At 48.4% G+C, this 26922-nt stretch overlaps 2 protein-coding genes across 9 annotated transcripts in view; one reads left to right on the top strand and one right to left on the bottom strand.

Moving 5' to 3' along the window:
* The window catches only part of ATP8A2 (ATPase phospholipid transporting 8A2), a 291601-nt gene extending 277112 nt beyond the window's left edge, over window positions 1–14489 (top strand). For both annotated transcript variants that reach the window (XM_061992915.1, XM_061992924.1), the window contains one exon: window positions 7251–14489. In XM_061992915.1, coding sequence (XP_061848899.1) covers window positions 7251–7348 — 98 coding nt within the window. In that variant the 3' untranslated portion in view covers window positions 7349–14489. The remainder of the gene's footprint in view (window positions 1–7250) is intronic.
* A 1696-nt stretch (window positions 14490–16185) lies between these two features.
* SHISA2 (shisa family member 2) lies at window positions 16186–26218 on the bottom strand. Of its 7 annotated transcripts, none has more exons than XM_061992968.1 (9): window positions 25915–26218; window positions 22343–24534; window positions 20695–20907; window positions 18843–19025; window positions 18402–18554; window positions 17185–17353; window positions 16711–16960; window positions 16360–16491; window positions 16186–16261 (listed from the first exon to the last, which is right to left on the bottom strand). In XM_061992968.1, exons 1-2 carry the CDS (start codon window positions 26216–26218, stop codon window positions 23981–23983), a joined length of 858 nt encoding a protein of 285 aa, XP_061848952.1. In that variant the 3' UTR covers window positions 16186–16261; window positions 16360–16491; window positions 16711–16960; window positions 17185–17353; window positions 18402–18554; window positions 18843–19025; window positions 20695–20907; window positions 22343–23980. The 7 variants fall into 7 exon arrangements, with proteins under 7 accessions (XP_061848952.1, XP_061848969.1, XP_061848934.1 ...); XM_061992985.1 differs by having other exon boundaries at window positions 16711–17353; window positions 22343–22614; window positions 23220–24534; XM_061992950.1 differs by having other exon boundaries at window positions 16711–17353; window positions 22343–23514; window positions 23646–24534.
* Between the last annotated feature and the right edge of the window lie 704 nt (window positions 26219–26922).

Genomic DNA, 26922 nt, shown 5'->3' with positions numbered 1-26922 from the left:
CATCATCAGGTCATTAGATGAATAGCTATTGAGAAAGAAAAATGACATACCAAAACAAATGCTAATTTGGATAACCAGCTTTCCTATAAATGCAAATGATTAAGTGCTAAATGAGTCAGGATGGGTTACAATCTGCCGTCTGTTTTTCACATGAATGTCAATTTTGATTTTGAAGCTGTTAGGACTGAAAGACTCTTTATGGCATAGCTATGACTCTTTAAAAAACTTCTATCATCTCTTGTCAAATGTTGTTTTCCAGTGTTGCATAGCTGCTATATGTACAAGGCCATGTGAAATCCAGGAAACATATGTACTGTTTTCACAACCCTAAATTGTACAACTGTTTACTAAATGCTAGACATCTTCAAAGCAAAGACTTGATGAATAGGGCCGTAGCCTTGACATGCTGGGCCAGTATCTTAAATCACACTACAAACGCTCTGTTTGAAGTCTTGAACTGTTCATATGTTTCCATGAGGCTCAAAGTTCCCTGTCTGTGAAGGCCACTTCTTCCAAAAACTGTTTGTGTGACTCCATCTCAGAATCTGCCACTTGCGCGTATAAAGCAGGAAAATGGGTTTTTTACTTAGAGCTGACAAAGATTTAAGCAAATCAATTGCCTTGATCCCAACAAGGAAGGAAAATGTGATTTAATTTCTTAGCAGAGATTGTAAAGATGCAGTATTGGTTTAGAGCAAACAATACCTAAATAGCTTTATTTCCAATCACATGGAAAGGAGAAGAATCTCCTGGGGAGTTTAAGTGATCTGTGGTGAGAGGAAGGTGACGACTGATGTAAGTCTACAGAGCCCTCTAACAAAAGGCAGAAGCTCACTCTATATGTTTCTTTGGAGCTCTGTTGGTGAGCCAGCCCCTTTCCAAAAGCATTAGCACAGGACAAGACCATCAGTCAGGATACATGGCTGGGGTGCTCTCGTCCAGTACCATACTCTGGCAGATCCAGCCCCCAAAGTGGGGGGCAGAGCAGCACAGACAATGCCTGTCAGTGCCATACAGGAGTGCCAGCCAGAATTAATCTCTTGTCTCCCCCAAGTAAAGAAACTGTCTTGGAGTGACTGCCTTGGAGAGTAGCCCCTGTCCATCTGGAAGAGTATGCCCTTAAACTGTGTAAGACCTTCATGACCGTTTATCTTGCTCTGACTGTTGTTTTATTTTCCTGCATTATGTGGAGCTGTCAGAAGCATGAAAGAAAACTACCTACTAGCTGTACTGTCTTAAGATTATATGATTCCTTCCTACCAGTGTAACTCCTGGAAAGCTTTATGAAAACTATAAAAAAAAAAAAAAAAGTGAAGTTCCTGTTGGATGATGTTGCCATGAGACAAGTTTTATATGATAGTCAAGCCCATATGCTAACATAAAACCATCTCACAGTCTTTTAGGCAGTGATGATGATGCTGGCCTCCAGGCTTAGTGTAGCTCCTGGTGAAAGTGCCTGGTGAAATTGGAGATTGGCCATTACCATATGCTTTCTAAAGCCTCTTAAAACCGAGCAGGAAATATAATCAGGCTCCTCTCAGACATGTCTTTGGAGCCTTCCTTACTTCTAGTGTGCCGTGTGCTGGAGTTCACACTTGAGGGAAGGAGCAGTAATGACTCACAAAAGCTTTTCCTCTCAGAGAGTTTCCTTGCAATGAGGTTATCTCTAGCCGAGCCTTCTCCAAGTCTCCATCCAAGTTCATGTCTTTATTTGCTATGGCTTTGTGAAAGTAGCATCTCCTTTAGACAAGCTCTGTAGATAAAGATGGTTGTTGACCTCCCCTTTCTGCTGCATGACTGACTGATATCACCTGTGCCCCCAGAGCTTCACCAGCAGGATGGGAAGGGTAATGCTCCCCATTTGGTCAGGTATCCTCGGATCTGTCCATCTGGAAGGGAAGTCTCATAACATTCCTGTAGTGCAGTTTCCCTCCTGTAATTCAGAATACCCCCTGCCAGTGTTTAGTTATCATCTATCTTTGTATACTCTTAAGAGTGGAGCTGACCCTCATTCTCATTCATCACTGTTCTGGCAGAACTCCCCCCTGAAATGCAGAGAGCCATGCCTGAATGAGGATTACTGCACTTGGCCCAGATTTCCTATGCTAGCAAAGACAATCCCTCTTCCTTGACAGCATGTGGTGATTGCATAGAGTAAATCTGAATGCAGAGCATATGATTTGCACCTTATTAGTCAATGGAGAAATCACACATGTCATCTGAGGTTTGTTTCACAGTGTGGTGACTGGGAAATAATAAATAATAATAGTGTTGTCATGCTGAGGGCTCTCATCCCTCCATTTATTTTCTACTAGTAGACACCACCTTCCTCTTACTTTCCCGCTGGTGCATTTTGATTTGAAAAACAAGGTAGCTACTGGCGATGCTTTTCAAACTCCACTTCCTCTTATGTTGCATGTGTTTGAAATATAATACACATTCTGTTGTGGTTTTTTTCCAAGCTACCTATTTGTTAATTGTCAAGATTTCAGCCTTTTAAAATTAACTTAAGAAAAAGAAATAGGAATAATTAGTTTAGAATTAATACTGCAGCATCTGGCTCATTTCTGCATGCAAATATGGGTAGGTTAGTATCCGGGACAAAAGAGATGGGACCATTTGTCAGGAATTCCTCTTGGGTCCTTTAGAAAACACAGGCGTAGTTTATCAGCAGAGAAATGAATGATTTCTGTAAGCACTAGTCAAAATGTTCAAGATTTAAAGCAGCTCTCACTTTCCCAGGATAAGTGGAAGAGGGTTGACAGAGAAGTCAAAGCTGAGTTAGCATTTACTGTTTAATTGATCAATGTGAACTGCAATGTTATAGGAAATCTCCTTGAAAACTCTGCAGAACCAGACATTTGGCCCGAGAGCAAATTTGGCTGGCCAAGCAATACACTGACGTTGTTGAGTTTTTTGTGTCAGAGATTTTTGGTGTCTAAGCAGCAACATTTCCTAAAAGATAGTTTATTTTTTTAAAAACACCCCTCCCATCTCCCCAAACTCTAAAAATTTCAGTGGATGTGAATCTGGGCATTTTTCTCCAAAGAGGAACAACGTGATGATAAAATACATTTTATACTTTGGTTTCTACTAAACCGTAAACCACTGCATGTATGAAATAGTGAAATCATAGCATCATTGAATCGTTTCAGTTGGAAAAGACCTTTAAGGTCATCAGGTCCAACCACTAACCTCACACTGTCAAACCTATCAAACCTACACCACATCCTTCAGCACCTTACTCGCACAGTTTTTCAGTATCTTCAGGGATGGTGACTCTACCATGTCTCTGGGGAGCCCGTTCCAATGCTTAACAACCCTCTCAGTGAAAAAGTTCTTCCTAATTTCCAATCTAAACTTCCCCTGATGCAACTGGACCCCATTTCCTCTTGTCCTGTCGTTCATTACTGAAGAGATGAGACGAGATGAGATGAGACCAACCCCCACCTCACTACCTCCTCCTTTAAGTTAGTTGTAGAGAACGATTATGTCTCCCCTCAGCCTCCTCCAGGCTGAACACTCTAAGCTTCTCCTCACGAGACTTGTTCAGACCTTTCACCAGCTTTGTTGACTATCTCTGCTGCAGAAGGTGAGGTTTCTGACAGACTTTCAGTGAGAACTGCCCTCTTTCTGTTTGGGCTGAACTAAACCCCAGGACAAGATAGTTCAGGGGTATCAGAAGAGAGTGTAAGGAGTAGGATGCCTCTGAAATAAATCCCTAAAGTGACTAAAACTTTATGCAGTCCTTCCATGAGCAGATTTGCTGGAGTGAAGAGTGCTGTTGACCCTTTTTGATCCTGATCTGGGAAACTGTTGCATGTGAGTGGGCCATTGGGCTTGCTCAGCTTTGCTGTCTGTGTTGAGGACACGTGCATGGATGCAGTTTCTGTAATCCAGCATTGCACAGACCAGAGTAGTCATTGCAGTGGACAGAAAAAGAGTGTGTTAAATTAGAAACCTAATGGGAGTCTAGATTCTGATCTACTAATAGGATATCAAAGCTTTAAAAAAACCCAACAGGGTGCTTTTAAAATGCAGTAGGTTGCCTGATAGTATCTGGTACAAGTGAAACCTTAGATTTGATGAGAACGTGAATCTCCTCTTAACAAATGAGCCCTGCTGACAGGTATTCAAAATCCACCATTAATAGAAAGTCTCTGAGTACAAAGGTCTGTCCTTCTGCATTGGCCGTGAGCGGGTTGTGCCCAGAAGCCTCCAAAGAAATGTATTCCTTCTTTGGGCTGCTGCAGGACAGCTGAACAATGAGGACCTTGTTCCCAGGGCAGGCCCATAGGTGTGGTTTTAAAACTGGAGTTGGGGGAAAAAGTTCAAACTTCCAAAAAGTTCCGTAGTAGCTGGCAGATGGAAACGTTCATTGTTTTTGGATGGGATCTAAAAATAGTGGAAATGTAAAGCTGCTTGAGGAGTGTGGATGGGACTGAGCATTCACAGCACTCTGACTCCACAAGGCACAGTCAGCTTCCTGAACAGCTTGGAGCTTGGTTTTAATTGTAACATGAATAAGAAAATGTAATATGAACTCATCTTCCTCTGTACAGATCAACAGGTAAAGTTTGAAATAAACTGCCAAATGTCAAGCTTCAACTAAGTAGGGCAGTGTGCAAGTATGGGAGTCACAGCATTTCCCATGATGTGCACACAAAACCCTCATTGCTGATACTTCAGGACAGGTCAAGAACATGAGGATGTAGGGTAGTCCTGGTATTCTTAACCATTGATCATCTTAACCTGAATGGTTTTTTCCCTGTTAAGATGTTTTCTACTGGTGTGGGAGGGCTGAACGTATTTCTTTGACTGCATTTTGCATGGCTTTGCAGAGTGCTGGGACCGCCTGGTGGGTTGTAGGCCTGGCCTGGCACTGGAAATGGTGCAGGGCATGCCAAGGTACCGGGGGCTGATGGACTCCACACGCTCATCTGGTCAGTGCTGGGTTTGCAGGAGTTATAGCAGTTGAAGAATCTACTGCACTGGATGATCTTACTGGATAAGTAAACATTGCAAAGCCATACTGATGCAGATCAGGTTATGGGGCATGGCTGAAGCTTGCAGTCTTTGACCAAGTTGACTTTCCATTGAGATTTTAGCCAAAAAAGCTAACAGTATGCTGGCCTTTAGCAAGGAAGAAACCCACTGGACGTATTTGTTAAAGTGTGAATCTAACCTTTCTTCAAATGAAAGCCTGTTTTATAAATCATATTTCCATTGCGACTATCCAGCATGCACATACTTTTTTCCAAAAGACTGTTTGCATTTTGTGAATGTTTTCTGTGAACCTTCAGCTTAGAGGCAGGAAAAACCAACCAGTACCTCTGTAGCTGTATGTCTCTTGGCATGGAATTTCTCAGGGAAATGGGATGCTGGGATGATCAGTAACATACTCAAATCAAAGTTCATACTGTCCCGCAACCGTTCCAAGAGGGAAACGGGACTGGAGTTACTTCTGGGTGATGTGTGAATCCCCTCTGTTTGCTGGCAAAGATGTCCTACCATGGTGGTGATTCAGGTGAGCTAACCTGCTGACAGTGTGCTCTCCTGCTATAAGGGAGTGTGTGTTTTGCCTTAGGAGCTGGAACCAACAGCAAATTCCCTGTGGCTTCAGAGGTACCTTTTACCTGCATTCTGTGAGAGGAGAGGAACCCCCCAGTGGTCACCCTCAGTGTGGTGGGACTCTCTTCCGAGCAGATTACAGCTGTATAGGAGTTGCTGATAACCCTCCCTGTGCAAGTGTCAGCCCAGGGAAAAGATCTCGGAGTGCCTGAGCATATGCCTGTCTCACATGGTCGCAACTTGGTTGTCAAAAGGAAGGATTAACAAGCCTTGCTCAGGGGATACGGTTCATTACCAACATAAGTCACCTGCTTCAAAGCAGGCTGCGTTCTGGCAAGTTCAGTCTACAGCAGCAAGCTGTTTAGGGGCCTCACGTCTCTCCTCTCTGATGATGGTATTGCATCCCGTGTGCCTTTCTATCACAGGGTCTCTGTGTTGTGCTCCAGCCTTAGCTGAGCAAGATACGCCTTGAGCCTATTAAGAGAGGACTCCTGGAAGACATTTGCTAGGTCTCTGGGTTGTTATCGGGACATTTGTCTTTATCCGATGCATTGTATTTCAGCCTGCGGTGGATTTGAGGCAGGATTTCAGAATTAATAATCTTCTGCTTCCTGAGCTGCTCAGGGAACACAGAGAATTGCCTGTGGAGAGCTGGACATAGTATAATTGCTAGGTTCTCACAGACAGTGTTCACTTTTGCCACCTCTTGCTTGCTTTCCTACTACAAAGCATTGTCTGGTCCAGTTTAGCCTGTGACTCTCCTACTTCTTCAGTTTTGTAACTATGCTGATCTGCCACCTTTCTCCTTTCTGGTGACTCACACCTTAAAATCACCTTTCCTTGGTGTTGCAAAGTCTGTTGTCCTTTGCTATAGTTTTCATTGAGGATTTTCTGTAGGGTCCTGTCTGCTTTCAGTACTGTTTGATGTTTCACCATGCTGGCCCACTGGCTTTTGTGATTGTTTTGCCAGTAACGTGGTGTTTTGCAGATGATGTTGGAAATGATACTTGTCCACAATACTTGAAAAGAAATCAGACACATGGTTATTTTCATTTCTAGGAAGACCAAGGAGTTGTGCCTAGCTAGCAGGATTAACTTGTGCAAAATAGAGACCTACAGAATATGTTTGTTTGCTGTGTTCAAGATATGATGAGTGACTGGCCAAGAGGCACAAGAGTTTCTTGGTGTGATTTGTCAGGTGCCACCTGGAAACTTGTAAAAACAAAATTCCTGAAAGAAGTTAAGAGGAAGATGTGACTCACATCCAGTTGCGGTCTAGACATTTCCACGTTGCTCCAGGGAAACTGCTGATACCGAGCAGACTATAGAGGAGTCGAGCCAAAATGCAAATCTCTACCTGTCTGTTAGGTCTTTAAAGCAGCTCTGCCACTATGGGAGTACATGTGGTGTCCAAATTCAGTCTGTAGCCTATTAGTTTGACTCAGAAGGCAATGCTGACTGTGTACACTTCCCTGACCTGGGGAAGGGAGCAGGAAGGCAGCAGACATCCTTTCTGTGCCACGTGGGCAATGAAATACACAGCTGTAAATGTCAGAAGCGCAGCACAGAAATGAAACTGTTGCAGTGTCAGTCATATAATTTCAGTGATGCCTAAAAACAGGCCGTGCCCCTGAGCTGGACTCCAGTGACTGACTTTTTTCCTCCCTTTGCTTTTTCAGATGGGTATGCATTTTCTCAAGAAGAGCACGGTGTTGTTTCCCAGTCACAAGTCGTTCGATCCTACGATACGACCAAGAGGAGAACGGAAATAGAATAAATGGTTCTCTCCTTGATGAGTGGTGGGAGTAATGGGATTTGGATCAATGCATCCACTGTTAACACATTCTTGACTAGGGTTGGCAGCAGTAGCCAAAACACCAGAGAACTCATTTCTGTGGCCTTAGCCAACAAGTTTCTGTATTTTCCCTGCAAACCTTGAGTACATATTATGGGGGGAAATCGTCATTTGAATTCAGTCACAAAGCTCTGCCTAAAGTTTTGTTTATGTTGTTATGAAGCGTTTGACTGTGCTATGTGAGGTGTGAAATTAAAAACAATGTTTTACCACTATTTAAAACATCAGCATTAAGGTTGTTCTGGGAGAAAAGTAGGAAATTTATGTTCCATGAGAAATCAGTCTTTGCTTAATTGGAACGGGGTGCTGAGATTTCCTGTTTCGTTACACATAGACCAAGTCAAGTGCACAAGGCTGCATGCAGACCTTATTCTTTCTTAATATTCACTCTTTACTGATTTGGCTGAAAATTTTAACAACTTGACAACTTTAACTTTTGATTGCAACACAGTCTGTAGCTAAAAATGCTTCCTTGCCTTCTTATGATGGAATAACTCAAGATAGGAATTCATTACCTGGAATATGTCTTTCCCTCTTGTAGGATTTATTAGGACTTCACCTTAGCTTTCTAAACCCCACTTACTAGCTTACAGAGCCAGGATGTGGAAGTCAGAGCTCATCAGGGCAGCTATCTTGAGAGCATGGTATTGTGCACAAAAGTGAACTCAAATAGGTTCATCCTGGTAGCTCTTCTTGTTGTATTTGGATGTGCACTTCAAGTGAAGCCTGGGAATGCCCTCTATGATCCCATTCCTCCTTCAACAGCAGTACGAAACAGGGAGAACTTAAAAGGTACAAGCTCGTCAGATGTTGACAAAGAAGATGTGCATCCTCACATGAGGCTGATACTGCAACCCTGAAGAAGCATTCCTCTCACCAGGCAGGATAGGCTTGCAAGGAAAGTTAGGGAGGGATTACACACGTGCGCGCACACACATGTACACCCACGGAGCTGGGCACTGCAAAGGAAGACCTGCTGTTTGTTTGTTCAGCCACACAAGTCCCTCTTCTAGATCTGATCCATCACCAGGCTTCCCGACAGCCTGGGACCCGTGAGCCCTGGAGGAATGCTGGCTCCACGGCCCCGCTCTGCCAGTGGGACAGGCGTGCTGCTGCATAGATTGGAATTCTGAAAAAAAAGCAAAAACTGGGGCATAAGTTAAGGCTGAAAGAGCTCTTAGAAAGCTTATGCTGTCCTCCAGACAAGTTCTATTAATTTTAGTCGCCAAGCCACGTTTCTGAATAGCATAAAGTAAATACTGCTGTGTTTTAGCCAAGTTTCGTGGTTAACGTATGTATTACATCTGTGCATTTAAAACGTTGGCCTTGTTTTTTGCCCTGTTGACCGTGATCCAGAACTTTGTGTTCATTTAAATATATCCGAAAGCAATTTGAATATGAATATTTGTCTAGCAAGGCAAAGGAAAACGCCATCCTGGCCCACTGGCTTCATCTTCCTTAAGGGCTGTGAGTAAATCCCAGTGTTCAAGTGTCCTAGCTGAGTTCTCAGTGATGCCTTGGAGGCTTGGAATCCCCTTCCATGTTAAAAAGCAAATTTTTCTCCTTCAGCACCAGGCAGGATTGCCCTTGGATTTGGCTGGTGGCACAGAGGGAAAAGTCATCACCTTCTTTCTGCGGTGCTAATGAGACAATTATGCAATAGGGGAAACATGCAAATAATTTTGCCATAGGCATGAATGTCAAGGGGCCAAGGGTGGGTGTATGTATTTTCTGGGAGATTAATTTTGTTTAAAGGCATGAATACTAGTGCAGAGAAGAAATAAGGGAGAGTAAACCTTATCCCAGGAGCTTTTAAATCTTAGTGCTGATCTCACCTGTTAAACACTTTTATTTTATTTAGAAACAAAACCTGTTTAGGAAATGTGTGGTGTAAGCCTGTCCTTAAAACTGCTAATTGTTTCTTCCTTTCCTAATAACACAAGGAAAATTAACTTCCCACTGAGACAAAGAGAGATCAACTTAATCTTTCTACTCTAAGCCACACACTAAACATTGATATGTAAACAATTTGGAGGCTTTTTGTGAGGATACAGGAAAAAAAAACCACCTTCTAAAAACCTGTGGATAATGAAGAAGGGCAAGTAAATGTCTTGGGCAGAGAACAGAAAGGATCCTGGAGTCTTTTCTGTTCTTAACTTAGTGCAACGAAAGTTTATGGAATGTGCTGAGAGATGCTGGGGAGGAGCAGCTGTCATCTGATGTGATTTATTTTATTAGTGCAGACTACGGGCTGTATCATTTTGACCTCTCTGTAAATTGAGGTCAGCGTGTGTCGCAAACACAAACCCTCCCAGGAGGGAATAATGGCTTAGATGGAGGTACGTGTGTTGGATGTCAGCTCGATGGGAATTACACATTGGGTTTGTCACAGGGCTGTGCAGTGTGAGACGCTGGGGCTGGCAGGTCAGGCATCATCATCACTGTAAGGCCTTAATCTCTGGCTGAGTTAATCCTGTAGAGCCCACCCAGGTCAAGACCTGGCATTCTTGTTCCTTGGAGTCGTTACAGAAATTAATGTATAATAATAGGCCGTTGCTTGGCTGTTGGAGCAGCTTGCCTGGGTGACCAGTGATGAGGTGTGTTCGGTGCTGTGGTAGCCACAGGAGGAGGGCGGCCGCCCTGCGCCACCAGCATTCCCTTTTGGTTAACACAAACTGCCTGCAGCAGTGATGGCAGCCTTTGAAGGTGCCACGTGGAGCATTAGCAGCTAGATAGGGTATCTGAGCAGACGAAATGGGAGATTTCTGCCTGGCTGTCCAGAGTTAACTGCCCAGAAGTTGGGGAAGAGGGTTTCTTGGGCCCGTCTCTGTGCTGACCGGAGTGGTGGAGGGGGAGGGTTGAATGTTCAGAAGGAAGTGGTGGTTTTCCTGAATTAAACCTAGATCCGATTGCTGCTTTTTGTAACACCAAAATCACTGCTTACATAGAAGCTGCTGTTCCTTTAACGATTGCCTAGTAGCAAATGAAAGCCTGTGAGCGGGAGCCTGAGCCGAGCACTGCTGAGAAGTCTGCTGACGTTTTCTTTTCCTTGACAGGGCTTCAGGTCCTGCTGTAGGGAGCTAGCATGGGAAGTCAGTAATAACTTGTCAAGGAGAAATAGCGAATAAATAATGAAAGTATCTGAGTCAAACTTAGCTGCTAATGTATCTAAAAATGTGTGTGGAGTTAACATGAACTATATGGGCTGTAAATTAAGGTAACAGTCAGTACTCACTAATCTGCACTTCGCTAGACCACACGCCTCTCAGTGCACGCCAGAAATGTGCAGCCTCTTCCAGCAGCTAATAGCAGATGCTGCTGGGAAGTCTCCTGTTACCAAGATGCTATTATTTTTACAGCAGAGTGTGTTTGCTGGGAGACAGTCAATGCTCATAAATAAAGAAGAGAAAGACCAAGGGGACCAGTGTTAAGTGAAGTGCAGGGACTACGACACGGTCAGTGACCACACTGGCTGCAACTTGGCCCGCTGTGGGCAAACCCAAGAGCTTAAGTGCACAGCCCTTACGCTGGCCCTGTCCTGCAGGCTTATTTTGGGCTAACTCACCAAATCTGCTCCTTCGCATTGCCTCTGGTCACCAGTGCAGACTAGTGATGCCTTATTTACATTTGCCCTCGGTTTTATAAATAAATACTTAATTTCATTTTTAAATACTGAGGGCTGTACTTGCCTCACAGCTCAAGCTTCAAGCAGAGCAGCCCTGGAGCGGGTGTTCACCCTGAGAAGCACTTTGGATTTGTCAGTTTTCTCCCTAGTTTTAAGGCACTGAGGGTATTTTACCTTAGTTTTGGATCATCATACAGTAGCAGTGCCTTAAACTTCAGCCAGTCTGGAGGGAGAGCTCTTTGTGTCTTGAGTCCAACAAATAAACGGAGATGATTTGAGATACCTGATGAGTTGGTAAAGAATTTGGCTGTGTCTATGCTATACCTGATGCTTCTGGGTAGTGGTCTGCTTCTGAAGCTTTGGCATTGGCCATGCATATTCCTCAGTCTTCAGACAGGTGGGCTACTGCAGTCCTATCAAGAAGGAGGCCTGTACTTGCCTCTTCCAGAGTCTGCCAGTGCTGCAGCTCCAGGCCTCCTCAAGGATACTGAGCACAAAGCAGGTCCAGACCTTGCTCCGTACCTTGTACCTGCACAAGGGTCTTTCTTGAGGCTGTGCCTGTCAAGTGAGGAGTTTTGAATTCCGTTCCAGATGCTGCACAACTCATAACTGTTACTGCAGACAGGGTGAAGAGGTATGCAAGAGATGCAGACTCAGCAGGTTATGGTCTTGTACTCAGCCTGTTCCCATCCCACTGGCCAGGCCCTGTGTGAGCAGCTGTGACGCTTGGTGAGTGAGTGAATGGGCAGTGCCACCTCTCTGTGGTGTGTTGCTCATCGGCAGCCACATTCCTGTTCCTCAGCAGCCCTCTGGGCAGGAGCTGGGCCCTAGATCCCACTGTAGCAGGCAACGCTCCAACCAGGCTGAACAGCAGTCCCCAGCTGCTGCCTGGTCCTAAGATGTGGTTGTCTTTGGCCACAGACAGTGTCTGGTGGGACTCTGCCAGCAACAGTGGGATGTAAAACAGGATGCTCCAGCAGCACAGCCCTACTGCTCTGAAAATGTCCTGTTGATCCTGATGGGGCTGGGCCTTTGACGTGACCTGAGCTTTCAGACGAGTGGCTTCTTTCTGGAACTTATTCTTCCTGGTGCTGTGCTGATCTTTCTGGCTTGGCTGCAAGCAATTCCTGTTAGAATAGTGTGAAACATGCCTTTATCCATTTTCTGTAGTGCACAGGAAGGGCTCGGTGCTTTCTTTGGTGGAACTGCACAAGTTCTTTTTTCTTCTTGGAGGTTTCTCCTTCTGTATGGGGTTGGGGCAAGTCTCCCTGGTTTGATTACACAGTCGTCACAGCCATATTCCACTTTTCTTTTCACTAGTTTTATTGCTTACACTGACTTCTTAGAACTGAATAGCTCCAGGAGCGAGAGAGCTCAGGTCCTCTTAACCTTATTCTTCAGACACACAAAAGAGCCTCCCCTACCCTACCCTTCAGTGCTTGTGACCAGAGCTGTGTGCCTGGAGAAGGCCATGGGACAGGTCAGTACAACAGATGACAACAAAATAAATTCATATGGATATAGAGAATGCCTTTTCCATACCTGGAAGCAAGATTAATGGAGGCTTTGAGCCTTGTTGGCCAATGAAATGCAGGCAGTGCCCTGTGCTGCTTGGCCGCATAAGTGAATCCTGAAGGTGATTGCTTCTCAGTGACCTGCTGAAAGCCCAGACAGCCTGGCTGGCTTTATCTGGCTGGGAATGTGCTCTCAGATGGGTCGTCTGGAGGGGTGAAGGGACTGGGAAGCAAAATAGGTTGGCCAAGACCACTGCTGCTGTTAAGAGGTGAGGGAGGGGAGGGATTCCTCAGGCTTCCCTGAAGAGCTGCGATAAAACTTTCTTCTCTGGTTCCTTCCTGCAGCTCTGGGAAGGGGAGAGCTGTGCAAAGCTGTTATCTGCTGAAGCTGAGTTTTCTCTGGCACCAAGCTGAGTCCTGTGCTGGGAGAAAGGGAGGGCATCCTTGGCAGAAGCCCCACTGTGTAGCACCCTTTGGCTCTAGCGGGTTGCTTCCGGGGTTATGGCAGATGGCTGCATCGTTTACTGGCTGCTCTTTGCCTCATGGACCCACAGGAATGGAGCACTGACATTATTCCACTCCTTTCATGGAGAGTCAACGGGACTTCTCTTCGGGTGTTGGTCCTGGGCAGGTTCCTGTCCTCCCAGGCTGTGCAAAGGGCTTGTTCCTCTGGGCCCATGGGTCACCTTGGGATAGAGGCCATGGGGCTGTTTCATTTGGATCCACGGCCTGCTCACTTGCCATTGTGGGCAAAAAGTAAAACAGACGCGTGCTGGTGTTTCTCCAAATCCTTTATGTATGAAGAAAGTGAGACAGGTTCTCCTGAAGCCTGCAGCAAGGGGATTGTTCTCCCCCTGTAGTTACTGAGGAGAAATAGAAGTGAGTAAATGACACATTCTGTGTGGGCAAGCCCAGCTCTGGGGAGTCACACAGAAGTCTAACGGCGAGGAAAAGCCTAATATATTGCCAAACTGTCACCGTGCATAGCCAGAGGTCAGTACCCTTGTAATTATGGAGTGATGAAACCAAGGGGAAAAGCCAACATTAACAGAAAGACGTGATTGTTTTAAATTCTGACCACCTTACTGGGTGGCTTCGCTGCGAAGATGTTCCAGATGTTGTCTTGGCATAAATTAATCAATTTCCAAACATCTGCAGGGTTTCTTAGAAAACGTGGAATTTAACAGACAGTGCATATGCTGTCCTTTGCCCTTCTGCTGCATGTTTTGATTCAGGAAGGGAATGCAAGCACTTGCTGTTCTCACTGTCAAGAGCTCATGGGCTGGAAAGTTGCTCAAAGTTGTTGCCTAACCCTTTTTTTTTTTTAATAAAAAAGGGCTCCAGATACCATAAAGCTCTGAAGCAGCCAAGCCCTCTGGGACTGTGTGTGCATGTGTGTGTTGGGAGAGTTGTCCAACTTGAAAACCTCTCCCTGTCCCTCCTCCTGCCCCCGAAGTGAAGCCTGTTGTGCCGGGAGGTCAAATATTCAGCAGCTTGAGTGACAGGATGTTTAACAGCATCTTTTTCATCAGTGAGCCGAGTCATGTGCCCGCTTGTCTGTCATATCTGTACTCAAATTGCTTAAATATTGTTTCAGATGGGGAGGTTTTAATCTGGATATGCAGAGAGGAGTAGTGCTGTGGGGGTATGTTTAATTGGCTCCCAGCAGAGCAGCAGTGGTGTGTGGGTTTTTTCCTCTAGAAGTGTTACCATTTTCACATCCCATTAATGTCCTCTGGTAGTTTAAATACAGCATCACATTACAGTGGAGTTTGTTTCCCTCCCAGACTGAATACAAATGAAGGTCATTTACTTGTATTTTTAGAAGGTTCGGAAAACTTAGCAAATTTGTAGCTTTGAACAGCATTGTTCACTGTTGTATGTCTGCAGAAAAATATTTCCAATAAACCTTTTATTAAAGCAACCCAATGGACCGAGGCTTCTTTGTTTTATCCCCTTCTCCCCCCAAGTTTTGCAGCCAGAGTTCAATGTTAAATGCATTTGAGATTTGGCCTGCAAAAGCTGGTGAGTGGATTGTTTTATTTTTCATGGCCTTTTGGGTGTGTTTTAAGGGCCCGCTTCTGTTAGTGAGAAGAGCAAGGCTTAGGTTCATTGGGTGGGTTTCAAATAAGGCCCCAAACACAAGACTAATATGGCAAACTAACAGTGGTACTGGTGAGCTTACAGCAGGTGCCTGATTTTTGAAGAGTGTCTCCAGGGGGAAGACCATCTTTTTGTATAAACTAGATGGACAGATACTCTCCTAGAAATGGTACATTTGATCTCACCAAGGCTTTACCAAAATAAATTTTGCAAGTCTTTTGCCCCACCTAAGCCAGATAGACACAGCAGGGGAAAATTAAGCACTAAAATCTCCGTTCCTCCCTTCTTGCAGCTAAATTTGCAAGAGGCTTTTTTGACACTGGGCCTGCCTGCTCTTGTGTCAGTGGGGAGAGAGTGGTCTGATGGTGCACCAAGACGCAAGGCCCTGAGAGATGCTTTCCTCCAAACCATGCCAAGCGCAGGGCAGGAGCTCTCTCTGTTCAGAAACATCACGTCCAGTCTCTGCCCGTGGTGCTGTGCTGGTGCTGCCGAGCTGCCTTGCCTTGCCCCAAGCAGTGCTTCTCAAGCTCACTTGCCTCAAGCAAGAATGACAACGTGAAGCACCACGCCAAGGCTCTGGCCTCCCTGATAGCTCTGCACGCTCTGGGGCACACATGCAGTGATCCTCTCTGCTACAGTATGTTCTTTCCATGAAATGAATGCTTTTTCCCTAGTGAGCTGTGAAGCCCCTTGTCCCTTGCTGGGACCTGCAGGGAAGCTGGGACCGGCACACCAGGGAACCTCAGTAGCTGGGCTGGGCAGATGGGGCTGCAGGACCTCAGGGCACAGCCAACACAAGGCAACATCCTTCCTGAGCAAAGCCACCGTGCATGTGCCGAGTCAGGAGTGACTCTGGAGTCAGGGCTGAAGTTAAATTTGCAGAAGAGATTGGCCTTAACTCGAATTTCGGTGACCATGTGGAACACGTGTTACAAGATCCTTATAGAAAGTAAAAGTGTATGAGTTCTAACAAAGAAAGTCCATGAGTTTTAACAAAGAGATCTTTTTGTCCAAATATTATTAGATACTGGAATTAAACAGATTTTATCAGGAACAAAATGCATATTTATATACAGTCTGGCTGAAACTTTTCCTCCTCGGGGTGCTGTAACTTGATGGATGGTTTTTTCCTTATAGCTTGCCGACAGAGCCACTTTTAAGAGCGCAGAGAGACTTTTTTAAAACAACGCATTACTTCTGGATTTTTTAAATTAGGAAACAAAAAGGAGGTGTAAGCCAAATTTCCCCTCTTCCCTTTACGAGTCATTGCTTGAGCACATTTCAAAACCCTTTTATCCCAGAAGCCAGACCTAGTACCTGCTTTTCCTTTGCAGAGAAATACAAAGCGAGCGCTGAACTCCTTGAGTATCCCTGTTGTGCTGAGGTAAACGCCTGCTCCTTCCCTGGGCCTCCCCAGCAGCAGTCCAGCCCGCAAGCATGTAGCAGCAGGAACTTTGCTGTATGTAAAAGCTTCTTGCACATCTGGGCAATCAATTACACCAAAGTAAAATTGATGATCAAGTTGAATGAGCTTTATTCGGGTGGTGGTGGGAGAACTCGACGCTCAGCCGGCTGCTTCCCGCACTGTCCCATCTCGCACAGAACACCAAAAGGGAAATGATTCTCAGAATTGTTAAACATAATGGATTGCTGCTTAAACCCCTTATTAGGTATATTAGTTGACTAATCACCTGAGAGACTTTCCCTCTAACAGTTTGACAGGCGAGGTGGTGAGAGCGTCTGGTGCTCATGTCCCAGAGCCACATAGTTGCCGGAGCAGCTGTTAAGTCTGTTGCCGGGGGTCTTCGGTGCCTCATACCAGACTAAAGGAGAACCAAAGTCCCTAAACCCTTAGATTAATGCTCAACTCTGAAATGGGAGCATTAAAAAATAAAAGTGTAACTGAGAAAGGCCCAGTTAAGGAATGGTAAGCAAGAAGATTTCAAAAACATAATCCCTTCCTGTGAGGGCTACTGCAGCAGTACCCAGCCACCTACCCTTGTCCCTCCCTCCAGCACAGCCCCGTACCTCTTCGAGCTCACCTGGCATGTGAGGTGACACGAGTCCTCAGAAACTTGGAAGGAGCAGTGGGTTTCCTCCTGCTTCCTCAGCAACAGAAGTATGTGGGCACAGAGAAACAAGGCTGGAGACATCAATGGAAGGCACTGCTGATTCTTGGTGGTCCAGGCTGAGAAGGAGGGAGCTCTAGAGCAGGTGGAGAGAAGGCTGTGGACCGTGGTGGAGAGGACTTGCTGCCGTGGCCACATTCAGCCTGGATATGCCATGAAGAGGCTGGACAAGAAGGAGTTCTTGTTGCATTTTTCATGCCATGACTGGTCTCATGGACACGGGGATGATTCTGGTTCCCTGCTACATTTCCTGCGGTATCAGGGGCAGCTTCTGAGGGTGTTGTGCTGGACTTCCTGGGTCTCGTGAAGCAGGCCCTTGAAGGATGAAGCTGCAAGTTCTCAAGGCTTAAATCCTGCAGTGAAGTGCCTGGGAGCCTCAGCACTCACCTCACCTTGTGTCTGGCATCTTGGTTGACAGTGACCTACAGCCTGATCACAGACATCAGCACAGTTGTCATGGTGAAACAAGCCTGGTCCGGTGTTCTTGACAGACGCCATGGAGCTGGTGGTACTTGCTGGTAAGTACAGTGTGGGCAGCAGGAACACCTCCCAGGCCCTGTAGAGAAAGAATACTGGAAAACCAGGGCTGTGGGTTGGGTTTGTATAATCCACTGGTTTTGTAACTGTGCTGATCCATCTCCCCGCTTCCTTTCTCTAGATTGTGGAAGGAACTGCCTGCAAGCATGCTAATACAGGCCTGTCATGGGAAAACATGTCACGTGGTCCTGTGACAGTTCCTTTGGATGGGCCCATTATCAGAGCCTGGACTGGGTACCTGTGTCATACATGCTAATTAAATCCTATACAATGACCGTACACGTTTACCTGAATATAGTGAAGATGGCATTTTGGCATTTTAGCCTTTAAACTGAGTGCCTGATTCTGACTGCACCGTAGGTGTGCAGCAGTTGCTTTTGGTTTGCACCACTGTAAACTGAGAATTAAGTTGTTCCCCTATAATGAGACAGTTCCAATCATGAGCAGACTGTCCCATGTGTGAAGTCAATAGGATTCTTTCTCTCAAAAGGAAATGTCCAGGGAATTGGCAGCTGCATAAGCCAATATTTACCATTGAAGCAATACATCATAGGAGAGACTGCACAACACACTGGCATCCTTGTCTGGGAGCAGCAGTGTCCTGTAAGGGATCCGGCTTGCCCTGGGGCAAGGGGGAGGTTTGTGAGGTTTGCCCAGCCGAGCTCAGCTCTGTGCCCAGCGGTATCAACCACTCTGCTAGCCTGTCCCCATCAGCTTTCAGAGGGCTTTCCAAAGCAGACTGAAGGAATTTACTCGTAATCTTGCAAGGGAGATAAGTAATTTTACTGTACTGCTGCATCATTACCGCTGACATGACTTTCACAGCATTGCTGGGAACCAAAGCAATGCCTTTCTACCTTTTTTTGTGTTCAAGTTAGCCTACAACAACAAACCAGTGTGGGCTGTGCCCTGAGCTGCTTCAGCGTTAAACACGAGGAAGGCTTGATTATGGAAAGCAACTCATCCTTTGGATTAAACAACATCTATCAGCTTGATGTATTATTGTTTGCCTGGGTGGGCTGGAGGTTTTCTGAAGGACTGAAAACAGCGAACGAGGGATTGCTTACCTGAAAGACTACCCTGTTTTGGAGGAAGGATGTTATTTCCACTCTTTCTTGAATATTTGAATTCTACTTTTGCTTTTGTAAGCCTATGAAGTGGATGAAAAGAGCCTGTGATGGTAGGTTTGAGGTGAGTTTTCTTTCAAATTTCCTGATGCACTGTTGGCAAAACAAACAAGAGAAGGAACTGACAACTGTCATTGACGAGCTGTGTGTGACCACCCAGCCTGGCCCAGTGCAGAAGCTGACTGCGTGGTTTCACTCCATCAGAAATAACCACCCAAACTGATAAATATTAAGAAAAAGTACATGAACCTTCTTTTGCCAAAGCCAGTGGCCAGTGCAGTGCCAGAGGCACTTGCAATCTGAGAGCTGTGATTCACGTTACACACCAGAGAGGTTTGTCTCCCCTCTTCTAATGAAAATTAGGGGTAAGGGGATACCCACCTCTGACACAGCTGGCGACTTTCCAGCCATGCCTAGCACAATGTTTGCCTTCTTGCTTTCAATATTTGGCAAACCAGGGAGGCATCACCTGAGAAGTGAGATGAGCAAGTATTCTACCAAGGAGGCTGTGCTCTGCTCCTTAACCAGCTGGGCAGCCACCCCAGCTCAGGTCTGGCGTGGGGGCTAGTGAGAGAAGGAAAAGGCATGAGGCCCAGACAAAACACTGTGAACAAGCCAGGGGGGAGGAGCTGGAGAAGGTGAGAGCTGATTGGTCATGAGCCAGGTGAAAAAAGTCAGTGTGCTGAGCTTTTCCAGATAAAAAGAACAAATTAAGCCAAGCAAATACAACAGCATTTCTGTGGGCAAATAACAAGACCAGAAAGTGTTGGGATGGGAAGAAGTCCCTCTGCCACAGGGAGAGAGAAGCCAGCCCTGTGCCAGGGCTGTAGTGGGTCCCCAGGGGCAGTTGTTACAGCATCAATGACTTGTGTTATTCAGCCATGCAGGCTGCATAGAAACACTGTCACAGGGATTAAATGCTCAAGCTACAGGACAGGGGACACGGAGAGCCCCCAGGCAGGGCAGGGTCTCACTGAACTGACTCCATTCAGTGCTGATAGGAAGGGGAGAAGGGGTGGCACAGGCTTAAGTGACTTGTCCTGTCCATTTGCAAGTGATCCTGCACAGGAAAATGTTGCAAGCCCCACTGAGGACACAGAAATAATACAAAGGGACCTACCGAGGAGCAAGAAATATGAGCAGGAAACAATAAAATGAGATTCAGCTTGGAAAAATACAAGGGAATACACGTAGGGAATAATACTTAACGACTTCAGCGGGAGGAAAAGAATGGGAAAGCAGAAAATCTGGAGGGGAAAGAAGAGCTCTGTCAAGACCACAAAAAAAATGAACAGCAAGCTAGATAGAAGGAAGGTGTCGAGGTTAATGTGCTGAAATGGGCCACAGACCCTGGTTCTCTCTTCTCTGGGCATTATGGGCTACATTTAAGCACTGGCTTCTAATTGCACCAAGTTTCACTTTCCCCAAATAAAGGTGGTCATGTCTGGGAACAGCTGTACAGAGGCCCACAAGCCTTGGGCTAATGGGGAGGAAGAAGCTTTGTCCTCGGGGCACGCCCAGCTAAGAGGTAAGATGTTTCAGTGGGGTGCTCCGTGTGCATGTTGTGAGGGGGTTGTGTCCCTGGTGAGGGTTTCTTGCTGTTGTCAGTGTGGCTCAGGGGTTTGGGCCCCTGGGCTCACATCATGCTCTGAGACGACAGTGCTGGGGGATGCAGGCATGGCTGTGAGGTAGCACAGCAGCAGTGGTGGATGTTATGGGCAAACCTGTGCCACCCCAGCCTCTAATTGCTTTGCCAGCTTCTCCCCACCGTTGTTCCTGCTTCCCATGCACATCATCTCTGGCACAGCACGGCGTTGAGCACTGCAGTGCCTGACATAGGTACTGATGTGGTCAGCACCGGCCACTGTAAAAGTACACCCTGCACTTCAGACTGCAAGTGAATGAGAATGTACATTTAAGGGGTGTAAAAAGCAGGAAGAAAGAGGAATTATTTGGGCCAGTCTGGGAAGATGGAAGTGAGTAGTGGGATGAAACTGAGCAAGCACACAGGTGTGTGGGCTCTCGGGGCAGGTTTCCTGAGCCACACGGCATCCCACGGTGCTGCCAGGTCTGCCCAGGGTGGGGGCTGCCAGGTGGTTGAAGGGCCTGCAGGAGTGGTCCCATTACTCCTTACACCCATATGAGGCTAAAAATGTATTTCCAGGCCATGCAGCAGGTTTAGAAGGGTGGGCTCTCATTTGTGTTTTTAGTTCCTCAGATTTTAGGCTCTTACCTGCTAAAGAAGACTGTCTCTCCTACAGAACAGATACACATTCAGTGGTGGCATCTGAGGTGTCCATCCTGGTTTCTGGTCTGAGCCCAGCCCTGGGCTGCTATGGCACAGGCAATGCAGCACCACTACACCAGAGTTGTACAGTCATTACACCTGGGCCTATTCCATCTGAGCCACAAGCAGACAGACACAGGGCTCAGCTAGTACTGTAGCCTAGAAAAACAAAATAAATGCATCTTTCTGAACCACAACTTGTGCTTGCTCACAATTTCCACCCTTTTTTCCCCCATGCCACCGCCCATAGTCACTATGTGCAGCAGGTAAAACCCCGCCCCTCTCCACCAAGGGAAAAAAACCCCTCCCACAGGAAGACAAAAAAATGACAACACACACACACACACACAAATCAACCCCAAACGTATCAAAATACAACACAAAAACTTTGACACAACTATCGGCCTTCCTGCAACATGCTCATCATCTTGGCACATCTGCTCTAAGCTGTGGCTGACTCCCCTACCTCCTTCCCTGCCAGCTTTGTGCTTCCAGACTTGCTCCTTCACCGCCCCAGGACACTGCGGCATTTTGGGACACACTACATACAGTCTGACCAAGGCCATGTTTTTCCCAGGCTGTTCTTTCCTTTTGATTTGAATATATTTTCCTATTTATTTTGATGCATAGCTGGAAACCATGAATCTAACTGGAACACAAAATCCTCTGGAAACACCCTTTGCTGCAGAGTATCTGGCATTATTTGGCAAGTGGGAGCCTGATGGGGCCATGGGCTCTACCCCTGTGGCCCCTGGGATGTGAGTGGTCCCCAGCTCACCTGATGCCCTTTTGTCCCTGCTCCCCTCCCCTCCACACAAGCCTCCTCAGCCACACCCCACCCAGGCATGGCATTCAGCCTTGGAAGTTGCTGTTTTTACTGTTGCCCGTTAAAAACACAGCCAAACATCCTAACTTTGCCAAGGTGGTAAGAAGTGTGCTGGTCAGATAAATCTTGTAGACAGAAGGAAGCAAAGCATCAACTGAACGAAAAAAGAAACCAAAGCGACAACTAAGCAAACAAAACCAAAGTCACACAATAAAGTATTTATTAAGAAACAAAGGGGGCTTTTCTTCTTCATTTGTAAGAGACACTTTAAAGCAAGTGCCTTTTCAGAGATTTAAAAGCTATATCAAATGGTAACATTGGTTTTACATTATTGTACATGACATTAAAAAAAACAACCCCACCACATCTCACAAACTTCCTTTTATTACAACTCAGGTTTCTCTGCCTTTAGTTGTAAATTACTTTCTACAGACTTAAATTTAACTTATTTTCTTTTCTTTTTAAAACAAGTAAACAATATACAAAGAGATTCACCTGAATTTCATAGGTCAGGGGAGGTGTCCTTGCCAGGACAGGTGCAAGGCAGGCAGTGCGTGCTGGTGGGCAAGGGGAGGCGAGAGCTGACCTGGTTCATAGTTGGGAAAGATCAGGAAGGGTCGATGGGCTTCAGGGGCTGAGCTCATGCCAAAGGCCAACCCAGCGCTGAATGGGCAACCCGACCAAGCTGCAATGTGGGCAGGCAGAAACCCAAGTCCCCAGCAAGACCCGAGGGTACACCGGGTCCTTCAGAAGCCTGGCAGCACCTACCTGCCCTTCCAGATGTGCCGCGCCGGCCACTGCCGTACCACAGCCACCCAGCCAGGCTGGAGGGCCAGCCAGGGCTTGGAACTCAAACCCTGTCCAGGTCCCACATGCCCAATGGGCGATGGCAGCCAGGACCAGCAGAGCTGGGGTAAATCACCTCTTTCTTCAGTGTCCTACATCAGCGGTCAAACACGTGTGCCCGCTGCAGACAGCCCGTTTGTGCCACGCTTATGGGTGAACCACTGCATTTGGCAACGATTCCACACAGGTGTGTACTTTAAAAACATACAAAAAATAGTAGTATCACCGTTATTGCTACATACTGATACAGTATCAGGCAATAAGAAACCTTATCAGCTCTGGTCTGGTTACAGTGACTGCCCAGTTGTGGTATATCCCTCAGGCTTCATGTTTTGGCTGAGGAACAGATGGATGGAAAAGCAAAGACTACGGGTTTGGGGGTTTTTTTTAAGAGACAAAACCAGCCTTAAACAGTTCTTGGCATCCAGGCTGATGTATTACAATTAGCACAGTCTGGTTATTCATTCCCAGCACGCTGCTGCCTCTCAACCTGGAGAGGTGTTTTTTCCCAGATGAAGCAAAGCAAGACGGAGCCAGGAGCTCCGGTGCCAAGTTCCCCCTCCTCCCTGCCCTCTGGCATCACGGGGAGCCGTGGCCACCTTCATCCTTTGGTTGTGCCTTCTTCCTTATTTTTAAATACAGTTGTGCCTTCCAAGTATGTCCCCTGCCCCACAGGTATAGAAGAAAAGGGGATAGATTTCCAACCTCCGCCAGCCCCTCCACATGCAGGTTTCAGCTAAGCTGCTGCGAGCCGTCCCGAAAGCTTTGCTGAGCATCGGGAAGAGAAAGCACCTCGTACCTTGTTTTCAGCAAAAAGTTCACAAAGATCAAGTCTGTTGAAACCACTAGAGAGTCTGGATCTTCAGGCAAAACCAAATCAAGAAGGGATTCAAGTGCGCTGGCAGGAAGAGACAAATAACTCACACTCTTCCAATTCCTACATAAATACCAAGGACAAGGAAAATTGGTCTTTCCAAGACTAAGCCTTTTGTGGCACTTCACCTGAAACTGGGTGTGGGTAAGAAGCTGGGGGGAGGCTGGTACCAGCACCCAGCACACAGGGATTGCACCGCTCGGCTCTCGGTTCTGATTGTCTGTAAAGCAACGGGAGACGTCATTAGGGAGCTGGGAGAGGAGGAGAGAGGTTTCCTAAGCACTGTCTCCTACAGTGGAACAAAACTCTTTCTACGAATTAATTAGGCAAATACTTCAGACCATGTCATACCTGAAGGGCACTTAATGGCTCCGGCATTTATCTCGCCAGTACAGCGATGTGAAACACAAATGCATTTCCAGCGTAATCCTTGGCCGCTGTAAATCACGCGCTGCAGCGAGAGCGTGTCTGGCAACGTTAATTCAGAGAGATCATCCTACAGTTTCTGGCAATGGACCCCGATGAAAAGAAATGCTTTATAAACACTGTCTGACATGCATGAGCCTTGCAAAATTATTTACAAGTGATGTTCTGGGAGCTTTGTTCCAAGGAAGCGTTTCTGCTCCGTTCACTTTAGATTTTAATAATCTGCTGGGTGTCGGGGAAGTGGGGGGAAGGCGCCAGCACTACACAGTCACAGCTGGGTACATCTTCTGTTCGCCGCTGGTGTGTGGGTAGGGAGACTGGATCTGCCTGTAGCCACTCTGCAAACCCTCGAGGAAGGGGGGCACCGGGGTGAGCGGCATCGCTTCGTGCTGCACGGCGTAGCCCACATATTGAGGGTGCAGGTACTGGCCCTGGTGTGGGACGATCTGGGTGGCCTGCTGGCAGTTCAGCACCGAGAAGTTCGTCGGCATGTTCACGTAGACGTTGTTCATGGTCCCTTCTGGCAAACAGCAGTTGGTCTGGGACCTGGTCGGGGGCGCCCTGGCCCCGGAGTTGGCGCTGGAGCTGGAACTGGCAGCCGTGCTCGACTGGCGGGAGGAGGAGCCTCGCGAGGTGCTGGCACTTGGGATCATGGGGATGGTCTCCATCAGGCGGGTGCCCCCGGGGGCTCGGCTCTGCTGGGGCTCCTGCTTGGGCCGCAGGCATCTGCAGCAGCACGCGGCCACCAGCGACCCCAAGATGATGAAGGCGACAAACACAGATCCAACGATGAGGAACGGCACGTAGATGGGCACTGCAACAGCAAGGAGAAGGCCGTCACAGGGGGGCAAAGGACGAACCTCAGCACCCTGGCAAAAGGCTCCCCCTCAGCCCAGCAGAGACCACCTACCCCCAGCACGGGTCACAGCAGGGTAAGCGCTAAAAGGTGTGTGTGCAGCCGAGTGTTTTACACACGGAAGATGGAAACAGCTGCTAAAAGCAATATCCGGAGTTTCCAAATGCATCTTTAAAGTTATTAGCAGGGAGGAAAGCCCGCTGCCTTGATGACAGTCCACTGCTCCCTGTCTACCTAACACATTGAAGGTGCCTCCCTTCAGCACTCCAGATAACGTGACTGGGATTCATCATTTCCACCGAAATCTGGCAGCCCCAAGACCAAAGCAGGACTGTGGCCTCAAGCCTGCCTCACCCTACCTGACCCCTGCCACCAGCCTGCCCTAGCACAGCGGCTGCCCCTCGAGCAAATCAACCTGTGCCTGTGGGCACTGACAGCTCCTGAGCTGCAAATATCAAGGAGGAAAATTAATTGTCTTATTAACAATTTAACACCTTATTCTCAGAACACCAAAGGGGGAGGTGTTACCTGTCCACTGGCACCTGAACACTTCCTTGCACAGCTGATTATATGGGGCAAGTCAGAACCACAAAGCCACGCTTCTCCCGTAATTTTATCACTTTTAAAACAAAAGGCTTGCAAAAACTTGTCTGTGTGTCTGCATTTGGTGCTGCAGTGGCCCTTGAGCAGGTGCACACACTTGCTACAGATCGTAACACACAAGTTTTCCAACAGTAAACACATCCTAATTATAACATCACTTCAGGCTACTTCTAGTGCGTTCGGTACACGTGGATGGCAGCAGAGGCACTGGGAAGGCAGTGAGGCTTGTTTTAAACTGCAGCAGGGAGACACGAATATTAGCCTTGAAATTCAACCCCGTCACAAGCAGCCCTAAGCAGGGGTACCCGAGCTGGAAGAACACACACAATTAGAGCGAGGAGCGGCCAGAAGTCACTACGAAATGTCACGTTACATTCTGGGTTTCGCTCGCACGGGTTGTTTTATTTCCCTTCCCCACTTTTTGATCTGTAGCACAGTGGGGGCCGGGCCGGTGCCGAGCGGCGGCTGGGCCGCCTCGGGCTGCGGCAAAACGGAGCCGTCTGCTTTCACCGACGGCACAGCGGGGCTTGTGAATCACAGGGATAGAAAAAGAAGGTTTTCTGCCCGGGTCCTTCTCTCCCCGTCTGCCAGCTGCAAATGGGGCCGGCCGGCCCCCATTCTCGTCCTGCCCCACGACCCCTCGGGAGCGGCGACACGAGGGAGGGCAGGCGCGGGAGAGAGGTTTGGCGCGGACCCGCGGCGGCTCAGCCGCAGCCCGGATCGGGGACGCCTCACCTGCCGCGCCGTCGGAGCCGTCCTTGCCGGGGCGGCCCGGCTCGCCGCCGCCCTGCCGCCGGTCGTTGTCGCAGGCGCCCTGGTCGAGACGCGCCTCGGCGGAGGAGCAGCAGTACCGCAGGGCGCAGGAGCCGCAGCAGATGGTGGCGTCGCCGCCGTCGAAGCGCTCGGGGCACTGGAAGCCGTCCCGCCAGCCGCCCTGCCCGTCCAGCCAACCGTGGCAGTACTCGCCGCTGGCCGCGGCGCCCGCCGGCAGCAGCCAGCCCAACGCCGCCAGCAGCAGCCAGCACCGCCCGCCCCGCATGGCGCCCGCCGGGCGGGCGGCCGCTCCGTCAGAGCCCCCCCGCGCCGGGGCAGCGCCGACCGCCCCCGCGGGGCTGCGGGGAGTCTCGCCGCGGGTGCTGCCGCCGCCGCCGCATGCCCGGGGCTGCCCGCGGGGTACGGAGCCGCTGCCGCCGCCGGGAAGGACCGGCCGCTACTCGGTGCTCCCCGCCCGGGGTCTGGCCGAGGCGGCCCGGCCCGCGCCCTGCGCCGCGCCCATGGGGAGGGAGGGAGGGAGGGAGGGAGGGGGCAGCCGCGCCGCGGGTGCGTTTGCGGTGCGCTGCGATCCCGGCGCCCACACCGCAGCGCGCCCCGTCCGGCACCGCCACTGGGGGCGGGGGCAGCAGCGGCTGCGTGCCCTTATAGGCAGCGGCGGCCCCGCGCGCATGCGCCGGCCCCGCCCCCGCCCGACGGGGCGGCCCCGCGCCCCGGGGAGGCGAAGGCGAAGGGCAGGGGGCGCGGACGGGGGGTGCCCCATCGGAGCCCCCGGGGGCCGAACCCCCACCGCGCCGCGGGGCGGGCGCGCCGCTCCGAGCACACGTCTTCGCCTCCCAGCTTGTGCACAGTCGGCGGAGGCTCAGGGATGCGCCTTCTAACCGCTCCCAGCGGCTGCAGTGTCGGGAGAGGTGGTGGTTTTGTCCCTCCGTCCGCTCCAGGGCACGATTCAACAGATGAAAACTTTTGCTT

This window comes from Colius striatus, chromosome 1, assembly GCF_028858725.1.
Source record: "Colius striatus isolate bColStr4 chromosome 1, bColStr4.1.hap1, whole genome shotgun sequence".
Lineage (NCBI taxonomy): Eukaryota > Metazoa > Chordata > Aves > Coliiformes > Coliidae > Colius > Colius striatus.
Note: the sequence above shows the minus strand (reverse complement) of the source record. Positions and strands in the feature narration are given on the sequence as shown.